This window comes from Suillus paluster (assembly GCF_016628075.1).
Source record: "Suillus paluster strain FC165 chromosome Unknown EDB91scaffold_11, whole genome shotgun sequence".
In the NCBI taxonomy this organism is placed as follows: domain Eukaryota; kingdom Fungi; phylum Basidiomycota; class Agaricomycetes; order Boletales; family Suillaceae; genus Suillus; species Suillus paluster.
In genome coordinates, this window is record NW_024537571.1 from 239,466 (window position 1) to 257,971 (window position 18,506).

Consider the following 18,506-nt stretch of genomic DNA (forward strand, 5'->3'; position numbering starts at 1 on the left):
CGTGGGTCATAGAACTATTAACTGGTCACCCTGAGCGTATATGATGCGAGCTTGGTGTACATGCGCATGTCTTCACAGAACTCATCTCAGAGATTTGTACCCTTGGGCACACAGACTCCAAGTTCGTCTTGCTAGAGGAACAACTAGCAATTTTCCTCTATGCAGTAGTCACGGGCTTACCTATCAGACACACTGGTGAAAGATTTCAACGCTTGAATGAGACTATATCTTGGTGAGGGTGATATTTTTAATTGTGCGCTATATCTCATTGTACATAGTTATTTTCGCAGGATGCTCTTTATCTTTTCGTCCCCCCCCTTCTATTTGAAATATGTTCGCTTGCCGGATGCATCTATTCCATGCAAAATTCGCAAGAACCCCAAGTTCTGGCCATTTTTCAAGGATACTGTTGTAGGGAGTATCCCTACGCTAGGCTCGTATCCACCACTTTTCCGATGCATCAGGCATCCATCCGACGTCCATCCGACACCTATCCATTCCATCCAATACCCATCCACTTTTTGGATGACATGCGGATACCTTCGGATCTCCCCCTATAGCTCGCGCATCCGCCGCATCCGTCCTGTCCACATCCATTCTACCTCATTGGTACGTACTCACACGCATTTTCTTGTTACTGACTGAACACAGACATATCCTCTCACACTCCAGTATTTTTCGGATAGCTTATGGCACGGTCTAGACTCACTACCTATATCTCTATGTTCCTTGAAAATACTGTACCCTATAAGCATGGAGGTTTTCAAAAAATACTTACTTCATGTAACTTCCTCCCACTTTTCCTGCACCTTACCAGAAGATCGCTTTGACTTATACCCACTATCCATCCAACCTTTAATGAACTTCCTTCAACTTTGATTCGCATCCTGTCCGATCCGCAAGTGCCATCCGCGCCATCCAACGAATCCATATGTTTCGCATCCTATCCGTTTCATCCGCTTTTGCAGATCTTTCATCCTATAGGGTCGCTTTAGACAGAGACTAGTATTCCCCAGTAGCAATCCCCTTAAGGGTCGAACGCACTTGTTCCCAAGCGAGGCAGCAGGCAGCGAAGACCCAACTGTGTAGTAGATCAATTTCTCGCTGCTGCACTTGTTGTACCCACACCATTGGGGCCATCGATGGAAGCCATATTCACGCGTCACCTTGTGCGTTTGAACGTGGGCCTTATCATAATCGCAAGGGATCTGTATCTCAAAATTGTCTCTTTGCTTGTGACTTCAGGATGAACTTTACATACGCGCTTACTGGCTGGGAAGGGTTGGCCACAGATGCCCGTGCTAATGACCTTCGCATACCTCCAGGAAAGTACTTTCTTGCAGATGCTGGCTTTCCTCTATGGCCTGAGTTACTTGTACCATATCATGGTGTCCGCTACCACCTCACGGAATGGGGCCGCGCGAGCATAAGGTGAGATTTCTTTTTTCAGCCACTGGAGCGTACTAATTTTTGCCTACAGACCAGCTAACAAAAAAGAACTATTCAACTTGCATCATGCATCAGCACGCAATGTCATCAAACGCATCTTTGGCGTCTTGAAACACTTCCGCATTCTCCTTCTATCGCCGTCATATGCTATGGAGATTCAGGCACAGATCCCCGCCACTTTGTGCAGCCTACATAACTTTATCCATTTCCATGACCCTACAGAAGGCCCCATCCCTGTTGATGCAGACAATGACCTTGGTGATGTGCGCACTGGAGACTGGGAGCAACCGGCGGTAGCAGATGACCATGAACCTGCTGATGCAGATGTTCATGCATCTCATGATCACATTGTGGAGCAGATGTGGTTAGATTATCAGCAAGTTTTGCAAGAAAGAAGTGTTCTTGAAGGTGGTTTGGACGATGATCTATCAGACCAGGCTTTATTGGAGGATGAGGAGGATGGATTGGGTTGGTTCTAGAATAGACAACATCGAGTACATGTAACTGGCACTTGCACGAAATTGATTGCATTGATACGAGCACCATGATACGAGCACCATGATACGAGCGTACGAGCGACATGATATGAGAGCGGTACATGATATAGGAACTACATGGTGTTACAAGTATGAGACATGTTAAACACAACATGAGCGGTACATGATATCTACGGCTTCGCCATGAGCAAGGTGATATATTGAGAACGTGTCTCAAAGTCCCCATCAAGCGAAATGTAAGCAGCAAGAGTATTCTCATTTCCCTGACAGCCGAAGATCTGCATCAATGTTGCTCTCTCCATGACCGACAGATGTCCATCTTGGATATGCATAATCTCCAAGGCACGGGTCATGGTGTTTGTGCTGGCATTGAGTGATGGTGCAGAAGACATGGATGGGGTAGTCAATGACTTCTCAAGAACATCAGTCAGGTGGTTGATTGCACCCTGTATACCCATGACAGCGGCTGCAGGGGTGATCTTGGCTGCCCTGGCAGCACTGCTCATGAGTTCCTGACCACTGTGTCTGGACGCACGGGCCTTCTTTATGGCTGGTTGTGCAGACGACACCAGGGTCGAGGAAAGCGGGAGGGACAATAGCTGGGGACTGTCAGAGTAACTAGTTGGAGCAGCCATGGAGGCATAAGATGTTGAGTCAGTAGAGTCGAATAGAAAAGTGTCAGTGTGCAAGCGCTTGTTGCCGGAGGACTGAGAGGTTGTAGTAACAGTGGAAAGAGGAGGTTCATGGATGATGGTGCTAGGTGGGAATATGATGTCATCACTTGCATGTGGGGCGGTGCTGACAGTGTCCCCAATGGGACCCATTCTGGCAGCTGTTGGAATAATATGCCCTGTTTCTTCGGCTTCGAGTGCATTGGCTGATGAGGTGGGGGGTGAACCTGCAGAGGTAGGGTAGAAGGCATGCCTTCCACGAGCGCCACTGTTTGTCCCTAAGATCTCCAGCATCTTGTTGTAGAACACCCAGCCCTTGTTCTGGAAGGGACGCACCAAAGCATGACACTATTGTAATCAGTCCCTGTATATGAGACACATACAATCATGATAGCTTACCTGCTGATCAATGTAGGCCTTCCACACAACTCCCGCGTCTGTACCTTCAATCGATGCTCCCATGTTGTTGTCCCAGTGACAACCTGATTGGTTGCGGTACGTCTCAATGCTAGAGAATTTTTTTTGAGCTAAAAACAACCATTAGTTTGTAATAGATTAAGATCAAGATAACATATTACCGTTGTCCACTTAGTCCTCACCTTCTTCCCAGTCTTCAGCGGCCCCACTGATTCAAGTTTTTCATTAGCATTCAGGAAAGCTGCCCCTTTGTTGAAAGTTTCCTGTGGAAAATTTCCTCTGTCACCACCCTCTGCACAATTTATAATCAGGTAGTCGAGTAGCGCGTTAACCTCGAGGTCATTCCATTGTGCCTTGTTGGCAGCCTGTCATGAATTCCAAATACGAACCATTTTTCATTCCTTGGTTTTCCTTCAGCTACTTCCAATACCCGAACCGGTCACGTGACTTCTCACCCTGTCACACCTTCACCTCTTCACATATCACCCGTGGTTTCTCCGATTGGCTCCCCTACTCCACGGGCTAGAACAATCTCACTTCCCAAAGAAGAACCGGTCAGAGCTTGGGTTTCTATTTAGTTGCCATATTACTCATTCGCTTATATATCATGATGTCATACTTAGTTGTCCACAGTATTGTACGACTCTTTTCTCATGGGCTGATTTCTTTCAGACTCCTATTCAATGTTATGTATATAAGTAGGTTAGTTAGCGTAAGTACTCCTTAGACTTAACCTCTTCATTTCCTGCACTTGTAGTGACCTAGACATTTACGCTCAATACCATCTTGTTCGCTATCCTCTCTGACCGAGTCCTAGTGGTTGTGTGCTCGCCTTCATCATTATTGGTGAATGTTGGTCATAACACAGCCTGAACTGGTTGGGCCATGAGAACAGTTGTATAATGGGCACAGATGGCGGTAATAGTGGCTGCCCAAGTGCAGATCTGTTTACGATGTTGATCGTCCAAGGGATATGAATTCATGATGATAAAATGTATAGGTGAAACATGAAGCAAGGTTCAGATTTCAAGTTCCGACCCTCAGGACGGCCCAAGCCGACAACCTTCGCACATGATGTTATTTTGCCAGATGTTCATCAACATCTCATTGACAAACTGGCTCTTATGAAGCAATATCATGGGACACCTTACCAGGCACTTGGCCTGACTACCTTGACGAGGCAGTCACAGCTTTGAACTATCAGATATTACCCACCTTGAAATTCTCGCCGAAGGAACTGCTATTGGGAATGGTAATCAATATGCCTAAAACAGACTTGGCTAACAGCACATCAGTGACACGATTGTCAGACGCCAACGTACACATGGCATACATTGCACAACAACATCTAGACGGGTACGAAGCCACAGTGCAACACACCATCAAGCAAAAAGCAGTGTTCAATAAACACGTACTAGCACGCTCGCCAAGGGAAGTGATCTTTGAAAAAGGACAGCTCGTTCAATTTTTCTACAGTGGTGCACATAACACGCTTGAAGCAAGAAGAAAGATACTCCCCAAATGGTCACCACTGCATCGCATCACTGAACAACTAAGGAACTCGTACTGTCTAGAAACGACCCAAGGGGAACCAATGCCTGGAGAATTCCACGCGAGAAGATTAAGAGTGTTTATACCAAGAGAAGGCATGGAGCTGGCAAATGAGCAGAGAGAGAGAGAAGCACAGAAAAACCAGGAAGAAGAGATAGGAAAAGAACAAACAGATGAAGAACCGGACGAAGAAAACCAAGAAAACGATCTAGAAGACGCGGATGAAGAAGACGAGAAGAAGACGAAGAGAACGGCAGAAGAAAAGGAGACGAAGAGGAGGAAGAAAGAGACATAGAAGAGGAGGACGAAGGAAACACAGAGTGCAATGAATGAGACACCAGAGGAGTTCCAATGTCGACGTGGTCGTCGCTGTTTTAAAGGGGGGCACATGGAGTAGGGGACCCCTAGGCAGAGGGTGAGAGGAAGAGAGAGTTTGGCGGTGTTTGGGTCGGAGTTAGCCGAGCGTAGCGTTGTCAGAGTCGTCGGGGGCAGTAGCAGGTCTTAGGTCTTCGTTGTCATTCGATAGCAGAGTCTTCGGGCATAGCCCACTCCAACAGTACCAGGTCAGATGTAGATGATCTGATCTTATTTTACAGGCGCGTCGCACCCATACATCTTCATTGAACAAAGTAACTGGTAGGCCGGCAGGTACCTTGGGCAGAATAGCAACGCCGGCTCATCAATTGAATGTGATTATTCCGCCGTAAGTGCTTTCTGGATATCGTGCAGCTCGTTATTCTCGGTTAACATGCTAGTGATAGTTATCGAACCACCGCTTGTTTTTAGACGGGTCACCGTCGTGTCTGTCACGAGAAATCACAAATAGTCTTGCCTTGCCTCGGCCAGTTCCCAACCCACTGAGCAGCTGTGAAGCAGGATGCAAACACGACGAGTGCTGTTCAGTATTTAGTACACGCACTGCAACTTATTTAAACAAAGTCAAACCTTGTAAACCGCCAGGGGGCATTATGGTAGTCTGCATACGCCACAACAAAGACAGTCATACGAACGGTTACTCCCTGGCTGGTCATCGACTTTGCAGTATCAAAAGAAATCGACTTGGATCATCATCAAACGTGCCTTGGGTAGTGCCGTGTCTACATGCAATGCGATCTACTGCCAGCCCATTATCATCATCTCGCGAATTGTAGACTGCGTCTTATGCAAAGGATGTACGATTGGGATCGAATATTACTTCGAGAGAAGGATAACATATTCCGCACGCTGCGTCATCACTAATCGAACCACTGAAAATCAGGCTATCCAATGAATGTCTTGAACTCCCCATGAGGCCACGTGTGTCTGGAGCAAGCTTTGAAGACTCGTAAAGTGGTGAATGATAGAGCACCGAACAGGCCAGATAAAGGGTGTGTGACCGAAGAGAGATGATTGATGCGTATGGAGTGAATTTTGGTGTGCGTGAATGGTTCTAAGGTTGGTAGTTGGTAAATTTTTGCACTAACCGTTAACGAGGAGAGGTTGGGACGCAGCCGGAGTAGGTGGAGGAATGCACTCGGGCAATGCATGTCAGTCTCGACATTTGTCAGGTGGGCCCATACGGGATTGAAAGAGGATAAATCCTCGACGTCACCGAACGACCACCCCATAACATTGAGATTGCGCACGCAGAGTGGACGGCAGTCGCGAGATATATTGTGCAGGTGGCATATCATGATGGGTCCTCGGTATGGTCAGCTCCTGAAGTGCTGGGAAGGCTTTTGACAAAAGCTCAGAGTAGGCCGCTGCTACGGAAAAATGGATAGAGATTTGATTAACGTAAGACTGAAGAAGGCTTCGTAGCTTGGTCGAGGCATCTGCGTATAGAGTTCAGAGTTCAAACGAGAACGGACACCCTCGCGATCGCTTGAGCCATGAGTCGTAGCAGACAGCTGCCCACTACCAGTCACTGTCGTTGACGTCGCATTCCCTGCACATCCGGCACCATAAACTGGGCATACCCGCAGCAACCTCCTTCCATCATCGGCATATTCTGGTCAGCAGCATGATAGGGGCCATCTCCGATGCGGGCGACAAGTATTTAGCTTCCAGGAGACAGTAAACGAAAATGTGGGACAGGACTTCGGTTGGAAAGCGCCAGAGAGCCGATCCGAGTCCCTTGTCCTTCTTCCCAAATTCCGACCAGTTATTGATGAAGATTCTTTAGACCATTCATCATAGTTTCCAGACCTGAGATCTTGTGCAAAACTGCATCCAATTGCTGCTGGCGCTCATTGATGATGGCGCTAATCTAATAAGGCTAGGCTGGCCTTTATGACTGGTAGACTGATCGGTATTGGGGAACCTAGAGCACGGGGTTTCAAGATTCGGAATCTGGTCACATCATCAGATAAAATAAGCATCTGATAAATATATGGGGACGGACATACGGTCACTTGCACCTGCGATGAAGCGAATGAACATCACTACAAGTAGACGAGAGTGTCTATAAAGGTGGGCAGTTACTTACGATGTTTTTCAGTGCACCAATCATGCATCATGTCCGAGACCGGGGAGAAATTTGCTTTTTAATTTGCTGTTGTCTCCTCGATTGCCTGCATGTTTGCTAACAGCGTTAAAACTTAGGAACAAGGATCATAGTCGACTTGTTAATAGTCTCACGGTCTCACGAGCCGCTGTACCTGATCACCTTGCTAGTTTTGCTGGCTCGAGTTCTTGCAGTGAAACTTGTTTCTGGCTCGCTAAATTCCTAGGCAACTTCCCCTCATGATGTTTCACCGAACTCTTGGCCTTCTTTCTCTCAAAGCTGCTCATCTGAAGGCAACTCATTCTACCATTTCTTGCCGCAGATTCTAGTCGGATGTCTTGGATCTCCTGTATGGGAGACAAATCTGACTTCGACTTCAACTCGGCAAGGCAATGCCGAGCTGCATCATCCATGCACCAACTGCTGGCTGCAGTTGAACTGCATCGACAGTTCAAGCAGTGTTCTTCAAATTCTTATTCTGCGGTTCCTCGTTCGGGTAAGAGTTCGACTGCTCAGGCACCTCCATTCCAAGCGCAGCTTACTTGCTCTATGGCCTTTGTTCAGTTTCTCCAGCGAGCATAGTGCAGAAGGTATCCCAATTTATGGACAGCTAAGTGACTTCTGTGAGAAGTGCAACGCTAGTGGCAGTAGCTTCTGCGCTCGTAACTTGTGTACTCAAAGCAATCGGACGACCTCTGGTATCAATCTTGGCCCGTCTCTAAGGCTTGTTGGCGCTACCAACATGACCGTCGTCCCGTACTCGTTCTTGTCTGCATTTCCGCCTTCGTCTTATGTTTTGTCACCCCTCACCGGGACTCGCGACTCTCTACAGTTATCTAGATCTCATTCAAGATCCCGGAAACCTTTTCAACCCTTCCCTCTGTTGCATCTTACAGTCTTGTCAACGGCCGTCTGAAATTTCTCTGGCGAAGTTGCCTGCTGCATCGTCGTATCGTCGTACAAGAATTCCTCAATTTTCGCCTCCTCTTGAGTTTTCTCCACCCACCAGAATGGGTAGCTTTTCCGACGTCACAAATCAGACGCATGCCCACTTTTCAAACAATACTCACCGGTTGCCAAATTCTCCAAAGCTCAAGACCAGTCCTCCCGTCTCTCCGAGCCCCGCTGATTACGTCGCCTGTCAAATTGCTTCCTGATGCCTTGCACCCTGCGGATCCGCTTGGCGGTCCCAGATCTGATATGGGATGAGACCAAAAAATAATTAGTCTAGGTCAAGCGTTTACGCGAATGCACACTCTTGATTCTTGCAATTGCGGGAAATATAAGTTCCCTAAGAACCTACTATATCCTCCAATTTCAAATATCAAGCAGTATGAAGTCGTCATGCTGATATTGGGTTGAACGCCGTTGACTTTGTTCTCCAGTCACTTGTTCAATACAGAGTGATGGACGAGGAACTTGGAGCAGGCGTATCGGTTAGCTTGTCAATGGAGGCCATGGCCTTGCAGGCTCATGTTGGGTCGACCCCCCCAGACATCTGTTGCATCATGATCCGTTGGACACGCACATACTACCCACCAATCTGATTCGACTTGTCCGATTCCTTCGCAATATTGAGGTGAACCACCTGAGTGCCATTACACGTCTCTTTGTGTACCTCTCACCACTTTTGACCATCTCACCGTCATACAGTCTCATCCAGCACGGAATGCTGTCTCAATGATGTCTTGATCGCCACGACACGACGGTGTATTAACGCGGCCTTGGCTAACATTGTCAATTGATCAAGGAATCGAACCGAACCAACTTCCCTACAGTCAGTCTCACACTCCTCCTCAGACTATCAGATTCGCTGTGTGGATGCGGTTTGTGAACTCCGTCGGTTCATCTGACTGGCGTTTGCGTTTGCGTTTGAGCTTTGGATTGCGACCTTCCCCGTCCGCGTAGGAAGGACGGAAGCGTTGGATCGAGTGCGCGTTTAGCTGACGAAGGAGAGCTGTCGAATGAGGTGACAATGTGCTGTCCCGAGCCCAGTCGTAACATCCTCGGATCCATCAAGGAGGAGTATCAGGAACAGCATTGTTTACCATGACATTGATACTGATTTCCGGGATGATTGTAAGTACTTATCATCGGGAGTACCCTAATAGGGAGTTGGAATGATACAACTGGCCGAGGCAAGACAAGATTATTTAGCAATTCTCGTAACAGGTGTTTGCAGACGAACATTGCTCCTCCTGTTGAGTGTCTCGTCTCCCCCGCCTCTTCACATCACGTTCAGCAGTCCTTTATCACAGTCGCTTTACGCGGACAAGTCGGAGACAAATCCAAAGACTCGCCGTTTATCTGATGCCATCGCTAGCATGTCAGCCGAGAACAATGAGCTGCACAATGTCCAGAAAGCACTTACGGTGTAATACTGGCAGAACGCTGTTACGCCTTTGCCCTTGTAACTGCCGGCCTATCAGTTACTTTGTTCGATGAAGATGTGTGGGTGCGACGCACTAGCAAACTGTGACATGTTCCCAGTCGTCTGGGACGGTAGAGGATAGTTTAATGCCATCCACTTTGGCCGGGCACCGTATACACGCATTGGCGCCAGCGAGAAAGCTGAGCAGCACAAAGATGATGGAACGGGAAGTAAACATGATGGAGTTTGTGGAAGTGAATGAGGCAAAGCTACTGTAGTAGGTATGTGTTGTAAGGCTGAAACTTCCAGTGTAAACATAGAGGCGTTGCTCGATTTGCTGCTGAAATGCCCTACTTTAGGCCAAAACAGTTGAGCCAAAATGCAGAAGAACTGTGAACGTGATGAGAAGTAGGTGCGGGAAGTACTCAAAGAGAGATGTGCGGCACGATGGGATCGCGGGGCACGAATGAATCTCCGGTTCCTGGGCGGTCTTGGCTTCGCGGTGATCGTCAGATATGTGCACGTTCATCGCACGTTGTGACTTCCCAAATAATTCTCTCCGTTTAAATCGATGAAGCTCAACACGGCTGCCTCATAGATGCCAAAACTCCTGCGCAGCGTTTGAGTTGAGGTCTTACGCAGAAGCTTCGTGGTGAACAACACGGAATTTCGTAGGGTACGCTTGAAAGTCAATACTTATTCACGGATGTTAAATATTCCGGTTGTTCACTGTTTATAGCACCGTTAGAAAGTCGCTCCGTAATTTGCCCTGTTGGAAATTGTGAAAAATTGTAGTCGTGCAGGGCCGTCTCCGCTGTCTGGACAACTTCATAGCTGCAAAACATAGGCCTGGCTACAGTCACGGAGGGCAGGAACAGGATCATAAATAAGGCTGATTTCGATCGTGGATGTGCCAGGCTCTCTGCCGAGGACATAGCAAGGGGTACCAGGTTGAAGATGGCTATCATGATCGCTTAGGTGATCTCGGAGTATGATGGATGGTGTACTAGTAGAGGACAGGAGGTTCTGAAGACCCGGAGAGTCAAAGTAGGTTGATTCTGAGAACCTCGCAATGAGAAAACCGAGTACGGAATCCGTAAGAAAAAAAACGCTTGCCCTATCACTGTATAAAGCGAGTAGGGAGGTTGAACCGGTTCAGCAAACGTGCCACAAGATAACCAGTTGTTCCAGTGTCTCCTTAGCGTCCTGACTTACATGGTTTGACGATTGTCAGCCGACGGCATGAGTTTACAGACGGCGGTAACGGAACTTACCAAGTCAAGTGAGGTCACAGGTGAGTCTTCTTGGTGTGAGGAACACCAAAAAAATGGATAAGAGTCAATGATGAAGGACGTTCATGTTCTCATCCAGATTCCGCATGGACTGACATCGCTCCATCGCCTATCACATAATGGATATTAGGCCGCATTGACAAAAGAGCCCGAAGCATATAAGACCTTGTGAGGCTTATACAAGGCGTTATATTTCATCATATATGCTTCAGTCTCTTTTTTTGATTAACAGTGAATTACTCACGTACACGATGTTCGACGAACACGATACGTTGTTGTATTCCCGACTGGGGTTGATCGGGGTCGAAACGTGGGAGTCCGTTCGGGATCGGATACGCTTTCTTTATCCATATGTGAAATTTTCGATCAGTTTTTGGAGTCGGAGGGTCTTTTTTAGATCGTGATCTTTAGATGTGGTGGAGGGGTTGATTAATCATTGGTAAGTGAATGACGCACCGTTCGCTTTCTTCGTTGACGCTTCCGCTCACGACGACGCCTCGGATCATATTTTTCGAGTTTTTTGAACTCGCTTGTGTTATGAACGGCTTGTCTGAAGTTATTGCTGGTGATCCCTTGTGGTTTTCCTGGACTGCCAGTGATTTTGCGCGTGTTTTTTACTCACTCTTGTCCAGCTGCGAGCGTGTATCTGACGTTCGCGTATTCGTTCGAACGGTACTTGCAAAGCTGACTGGATTGTATCGCCAATTTTTTTTAAAACAAACAGGTCACCCATGTCTATGCTCTGACTGAAGAGGAGCTCGAGGCGCTGTTGTCCGAGTCGCCTTCTCCTGTGGCTGAGGATTGTTGCTGTCGTTCTCGCCTGATTTCCATCAACAAGCACTTCAATGTCCTTTGCGAAGAGGAGATGATGGCTGCCATTCGTGTTCGCAATGTATCTGTTGGTGCAGAAGATGCCGATTCCGCTTTGCCTTGGTTGGATTCGGATAGGCTTCTGTTTTGCTGGTCAACAGGTTGTCTAAATTATCTACCTTGCAGCTTCGTGCGGCACTGGGAAAGTTTCATCTGGATTGCGTCCCTTCAGTCTCTGGCCGTTCAAAGAAGGCTTACGCGCAGGCGTTGTTGGAGCTCATACGCAACTTTACTCGCGTGTTGTTGTCTCTTGGCGATGTTGGTTTATTCTTCACGTTGGCACTTCATTTGATCTCACTCTCAGCTCGCGATCTAATTTCCTCTTGTCTTGTTTTGATTGCTGTTTCTCGTGCGAGGTAATGTAGGATGGGCTCACTCTCTTCTGCAAAACTTTGCCAACAAAAAATGTGAAAACGTGAAAATCAAAAATTATGTGGCGGACTAAGAGTAAAACGCTCATGTGGTTTCGGAATGGCCACAGCCGGTGAGTCGTGAAGTCTGTTTCTCGTGTATAAAGGACTACTTCCAAGGAACGCTCTAGACTGCTGGGTTGGTTTGTGTCGTCTGTTCTCAATCGCAGTATGATAAGTACGGGTCAGTTCAAGTCTTGCCAATAGCCAGTCATCGGGTACCGAAATATAACGTGGAAAAAGCACGAGTCGGGGATTGGCGCCGCTAAGATCTGATATGGGATTAGTATCGCACCCACCCGATTTCCCAACTGACCGTGAAAGTGATCCGTGCTACCGTCCACCATCTTTCAAAACATTACCGAGCGCGCAGACTTCGGGCATTGAAAGTGCGCTGCTGAACTTTGTGTTCACTAATACAAGGCCGGACCGACAAGAGCACGGATCGGGAGACAGCACGGATCTCATGGAAGAGGAAGAGAAACGGGCAGCAAAGTCAATATGTAGCGGAGAATGAGACTCATCATGACAATGCATCTTCATTTCTTCAGCTACATAGCTGACGAGCAATGCGAACGCGAAGCCGCCTGGCAGGAACTGTGCCCCTACGACCCCATCGCGCCGCACATCTCCCTTTAAGTACTTGCCACATAAATTTCTCATGACATTCACAGTTCTTCTCGAGTCTGCAGAGATTATCCTGCATTTTGGCTCAACTGTTTTGGCCTAAAGTCTCCTAAAGTAGGGCATCTCAACAGCAAAGCGAGCAACGCCTTTGCGTTCACACTAGGAATTTCAGCCTATAAAACACCTGCTTAGTACTATGGCTTTGTTTCATTCCCTTCCACAAACTCCATCATGTTTACTTCCCGCTCCATCATCTTTGCGCTGCTCAGCTTCATCGCTAGCGCCAATGCGTGTGTACTGTGCCCAGCCAAAGTGAACGGCGTTCAACTATCCGCTATCTTCCCAGACGCCCTGGCCATGTATTGCCAGTGCGTTGCACTCACATATCTTCTTTGAAAAAGTATCTGATAGGCCGGCAGTTACAGTGACGTGCGTGACGAGCACCCAAGAGTGATCTGTCAGTATGACAACGTAAGTGCTTTCTGGATATTGTGCAGCTCGTTGTTCTCGTTTGACATGCTAGCGATCATATCAGGTTAACGGCAAGTTGTCAGGAAGGACGATAGGAGTGCAGAGATTTTGTCCGGCTAAAGCAACTGTGAATTTGAACGTGAACTGCTGAACGTGGTGTGAAGAGGTGGGGGAGACGAGACACCTAACAGAAGGAGCAATATTAATGTATTGGACAGCCGGTGTACGCCAGTACTTCAACACCATCTATTAAGTTACGCGCGTGAATTGCCAAATAGTCTTGCCTTGCCTCAGCCAGTTGCATCATCCCAACCCACTGAGCAGCCGTGAAGCAGGATACAAACGCGGCGAGTACTGTTCAGTGTTTAGTACACGCACTGCAACTTACTTCAATAAACTCAAACCTTGCAAACCATTATGCTAGTCTGTATACGCTACGACAAAGATAGTCATACGAACGATCGATTACTCTCTGGCTGGTCATCGACTTAGTAGTATCAAAAAATATCGACGTGGATCCTCATCAAACGTGCCTTGGGTAGTGCTGTATCTACATGCAATGCGATCTACTGCCAGCCCATTGTCATCATTTCGCGAATTATATACTGCGTCTTATGCAAAGGATATACATTTGGGATCGAATACCACTTCGACGGAAATCGTATTCCGCACGCTGCTCAGCCGTCATCATTACTAGTTGACCGCTGAGAATAAGGCTCTCCAGGGGACACCTTGACCGTAGTAAGAATGCCTTGAATTTCTCCTGATGCCAGGTTTGTGTGGAGCAAGCTTCAAGCACCCGTAAATTGTGGAGTGATAGAGCATCGAACAGGTCAGATAAAAAGTCTGGGCGCAAAGAGAAATAATTGATGCGTATGGTTCGAATGTCTGTGTGCGTGAATGGCTTCAAGGCTTGCATTTGGTCAAATTCTGCACGAACCGTTAACGAGGAGAGGTTGGGACATAGCTAGAGCGAGTGCAGGAATGCATCCGGATGATCTATGGCGATCCCGATATTTGTCAGGTGGGCCCAGACGGAATTGAGAGAAAATAAGAGCTCGAGGTCGAACAATCCCACTGTCCTGAGACTGTACAGCGTGAACAGTCGTGAGATCGATTGTGCAAGAGCTGGCTTAAAATTAAAATTGGAAATTCATATGGTCAGCTCCTGAAGTGCTGGGATTTTTTTAAGCGATAGTTCAGGTTAGTCCAGTGCTCGGAAATAATGGATAGGGAGAGAGGGGATTTGTTTGATGTAAGGTTGAAGGAGGCTTCGTAGCTTGGTCGAGTCATGTGCAAAGCAGTCGAGTTGTAAAGAGAGCGGACATCCTCGCGATCGCTTGAGCCATGAGTCGTAGCAAAGAGCTGCCCGCTGCCAGTCACTGTCGTCGACTTTGATATACAACCTACACCATAAACTGGGCATACCCACAGCAACCTCCCTCTATCGTCGGCATATTCTGGTCAACAGCATTGGGGCCAGCTTTGATGCGGGAGACAAGCACCCGGCTTCCGGGAGAGTAAACGAAAATGTGGGATAGGACTTCAGTTGGCAAGTGCCAGAGAGCCGAACCGAGTCCCTTATGCAAATTCACAGACTGGGTGATCCTTTTCTTCTTTTCGACGAGTTGCTGATGACGATTCTTTATACCATTCATCACGTTTCCTAGACCTGAGATCTCGTGCAAAACACCATCCACCTGCTGCTGGCACTCATTGATGTTAGCGCTAATGACAATGGACTGATCAATATTGGGGAACTTGGCGTATGGGGTTTCAAGATTCAGAATTTGGTCACATCATCAAATAAAATAACATATGGGGAGGGACATACGGTCACTTGTGCACCTAGGGGTTGAAATTGTTACCTGCAGACGAGAGTGTCTATAAAGCTGGGCACTTACGATATTTTTCAGTGCAGCACCAATCACGTCCGCGACCGGGGAAAATTTTGCTTTTGAATTTGTTGTTGTTCCCTCGAATTCCTGCATACGGTTGTTTGCTGACGCGAAGAGCAAGGTTCGAAGAAAATGAAGGCGTTGTCGACTATCGATATCCGCTACCAATGTAACTCCCACGGTAACGACCAGTGGTATTAGGTTCGCCCAAACCTTCTCCTCTCCGTTCCAGGCGACCGTGCTGAGCTTCATCGATACCACGGAGAGTGTTGTTTGGGAAGTCACAACGTCCGATGAACGTACACATCTGACGAGCAACGCGAACGCGAAACCAAGGCTGCCCAGGAACCGGAGATTCATTCGTGCCCCATGACCGCATCGTGCCGCACATCTCCTTTGAGTACTTGCCACATCAACGGTTTCACAGTTCTTCTCGAGTCTGCAGAGATTATCCTGCATTTTGGCTCAACTATTTTGGCCTAGAGTAGGCCATCTCAGCAGCAAAGCGAGGGCGGCCAACGCCTGGAAGTTTCAGCCTATAAAACACCTGCCTGTCACTATGGCTTTGCTTCATTCCCTTCCACATAATCCATCATGTTTACTTCCCGCTCCATCATCTTTGCGCTGCTCAGCTTCCTCGTTGGCGTCAATGCGTGTGTACAGTGCCCAGCCACAGTGAAGGGCATTCAACTATCCGCTACCCTCCCAGACGACCAGGTCACAGTTTGCGTGTGCGTCACCCATACATCTTCTTTTAACAAAGTGACTGATAGGCCGGTAGTTACAATGGCATCAATGGCGACGGCTCAACAGTGCTCTGTCAGTATCACACTGTAAGTGCTTTCTGGATATTGTGCAGTTCATTGTTCTTGGTTGACATGCTAGCGGTGGCATCAGAAGAACGGGAAGTCTTCAGATAAGTCTCAACCTTGTCCGAAAAAAGCGACTGTGAAGAAGGACTGCTGAACATGATGCGAAGAGGTGGAGTGAACGAGACACCCAACAGGAGGAGCAATGTTTGTCTGCAGACGGCCGGGTGTACACCAGACACCATCTGTTACGAGAATTGCCAAATACTTTTGTCTTGCCTTGGCCAGTTGCATCATCCTAACCACCTATTAGAATACTCCGGATGATAAGTGCTTACAATCACCCCGGGAATCGGTATCAATGTCATGGTAAACAATGCTGTTATTGATACCCCTCCTTCACAATACCTTATACCTCACCATCTCAGCGCGGAATTGATGATGGATCCGAGAATCTTACGACTGGGTTCGGGATGGCACGTTGTCACCTCTCGACAGCTCTTCTTCGTCAGCTAAATGTGAAGCTGCACACTTGCAACTGCAACGCTTCCTGCCGCCAGCCCAATTACCATCATTTCGCAAAATGTGTAATGACTAGGCCTTAGACAAAAGGACGATCGGGATCCACGATTACTTCAAGGGAAAAAGGACAACGTGTTCTGCACGCTGCTCATCCGTCACTCGATCACTGCTGAAAATCAGGGTCTCCAGGGGACACTTTGACCGCACCAAGAATGCCTTGAACGCCTCATAATTTTCGTATGTGGCGGGCTTCAAGCACTCGTAAATTGGGAAGTGATAGAGCACTGAACACACCAGATGAAGAGCGCCTGTGGATCGGATTTCTGTGTGCGTGAATGGCTCTAGAGTTTGTGTTTCGTTGAATTCTGCGCAAACCATTAATGATGAGAGAGGTTGGGAAAAAACTGGAGCAAGTGGAAGAATGCATTTGGATGCCGTGTGGCGATTGCGACATTCATCAGGTGGACAGGATTGAAAGAAGATAAGTGCTCGATGTCAACCGACGACCCGATAATATTGAGACTGCGCAGACTGGACGGGAGTCGCGAGACAATAGACGTGATGTGATGATGGATCCCCACTATGGCAACCTCCAGAAGTACTGGTTTATTAAGTATTAATTGTCTTTTACCGTGTTCCTCGCGTTGGGCGCATCCCTTTTATTATCCCGCCAACTGTGAAAGCAACACCACGTCTGTGCCTTCGATCTCGATGGATTTATAGGTTGATAAATCAATATATACATATATAATCGGCTGTCCTACCTCTATACAGTATATTACTGGCTACACTTCTGAAGTGGCAGTCAGCGTTTTGTGAATATACCGCATGGCTTCACATTCAAAACCTTTAGAATTGCATCCGCGAGAGTTCCGCCCCGGGCCAGTCATACGGCCCGGGATTTCCGAAACTTCCCACTAACAGCCAACAAGTCTTCAGTCTTATCTTCTTCGAGACGTGTTCATAAAGGGAGGGAATCGCACCATGTGTCTACGCTCTTGACCAGACCACCCCACGATGCCTCCTCGCATACTCGCCTACTCCGCTACAGCGGGATTCAGACATGACAGCATTGAGGTTTCCATCGAGGCTCTCAAAGCCAAGGAATCTGTCCTCGATGTGAAATTTGACTTCACAGAGGACAAGTCAAAGTTCACGGATGAGAACCTGTCTCAGTATGATGCCATCTTGTTCTTGAACAACTCCGGCATTGGTACAGTCTACATTCAAATGACTAGGGGAATGAAAACTGATGGCTCTGTACCAGTCCTTGATGATACGGGGAAAGCTGCTCTGCAGAACTATTTCAATCTCGGCGGCAACTTCATCGCTATTCACTGCGCTGCAGATGCCCTTCGTGACTCACCTTTCTTCGGGAGACAGCTTGGTACGTTGAGACACCAAGGTCTGATACTTTGAGGCTTTACATATGCTAGGTGCCTATTTCGACTACCACCCTGACATCCAGGAATCAGTAGGTCGTAGCAGGCTTCGTGGTCACTCGCTTATTCACGAACACTGTCATTTGAGGTCGTAGATGTCTTGGACAAGACGCACCCTAGTACCATCATGCTACCAGATAAATGGCGCTTGCTGGACGAGATGTATGATTGTTTAGCAGTGTCTTTTGAAATTTACTGACTTCTGGAAGGTACAACTTCGAGTCGGATCCTCGTGCCGTCGGGGCCAAGGTCCTTCTAACGGCCGACGAGTCAAGCTACCAAGGTAATATTGATGAACCGAGTAAATGCGTGGAGTGGCTATAATCAACGACTCTAAAGATCCTCAAGCAAAAGAGAAGACTTTGCGCCATGGATCTCCTCACCCAATTGGTGAGTACTTGACCTGAGCAGTATCGATCCGCCTGTGCGATCCGTCGTAGCTTGGTATCAGGAACGGGGTGCCGGCGTTGAAGGCCATGGGATTGCCGGTCGCAGCTGGTTCACTGGGCTCGGACATTGTATCGAGATATGGAGCGTGAGTCTGATTATCATGCTCGTCTTGGGTTGAAAGTAAAGAAAACATTACCAGGATGACCTCTTCTTGGGTCACGTCATGGGCGGTATCAAGTGGGTGCTGCAATCGAAGACCACGAAAGCATTTAACGCCAACGGCAATGTTGGTAGTACGTCCTGAGACGTGAGCGAGAGCAGTGTGTTTCGATTA

At 47.8% G+C, this 18,506-nt stretch overlaps 4 protein-coding genes across 4 annotated transcripts; 2 read left to right on the forward strand and 2 right to left on the reverse strand.

The window, feature by feature from the left end:
* Positions 1-9,232: 9,232 nt before the first annotated feature.
* On the reverse strand, positions 9,233-9,720 carry EDB91DRAFT_1116132 (uncharacterized protein). The gene is made up of 3 exons (XM_041317966.1): positions 9,537-9,720; positions 9,442-9,484; positions 9,233-9,377 (listed from the first exon to the last, which is right to left on the reverse strand). Exons 1-3 carry the CDS (start codon positions 9,677-9,679, stop codon positions 9,309-9,311), a joined length of 255 nt encoding a protein of 84 aa, XP_041180084.1. The 5' UTR covers positions 9,680-9,720; the 3' UTR covers positions 9,233-9,308.
* Positions 9,721-14,589: 4,869 nt separating this feature from the next.
* Positions 14,590-15,426, reverse strand: EDB91DRAFT_1116144 (uncharacterized protein). Its single transcript, XM_041317967.1, has 2 exons — positions 15,016-15,426; positions 14,590-14,959 (listed from the first exon to the last, which is right to left on the reverse strand). The coding sequence occupies exons 1-2, from the start codon at positions 15,367-15,369 to the stop codon at positions 14,948-14,950; spliced, it is 366 nt and encodes a 121-aa protein (XP_041180085.1). The 5' UTR covers positions 15,370-15,426; the 3' UTR covers positions 14,590-14,947.
* Positions 15,427-15,531: 105 nt separating this feature from the next.
* On the forward strand, positions 15,532-16,133 carry EDB91DRAFT_1116146 (uncharacterized protein). Its single transcript, XM_041317968.1, has 3 exons — positions 15,532-15,740; positions 15,791-15,842; positions 15,907-16,133. The coding sequence occupies exons 1-3, from the start codon at positions 15,604-15,606 to the stop codon at positions 15,973-15,975; spliced, it is 258 nt and encodes an 85-aa protein (XP_041180086.1). The 5' UTR covers positions 15,532-15,603; the 3' UTR covers positions 15,976-16,133.
* A 1,224-nt stretch (positions 16,134-17,357) lies between these two features.
* EDB91DRAFT_1245534 (ThuA-like domain-containing protein) lies at positions 17,358-18,476 on the forward strand (the record flags this gene model as incomplete). The annotated part of the gene is made up of 8 exons (XM_041322557.1): positions 17,358-17,553; positions 17,608-17,727; positions 17,777-17,814; positions 17,871-17,944; positions 17,992-18,065; positions 18,122-18,172; positions 18,223-18,317; positions 18,372-18,476. 8 exons carry the CDS (start codon positions 17,358-17,360, stop codon positions 18,474-18,476), a joined length of 753 nt encoding a protein of 250 aa, XP_041180087.1.
* Between the last annotated feature and the right edge of the window lie 30 nt (positions 18,477-18,506).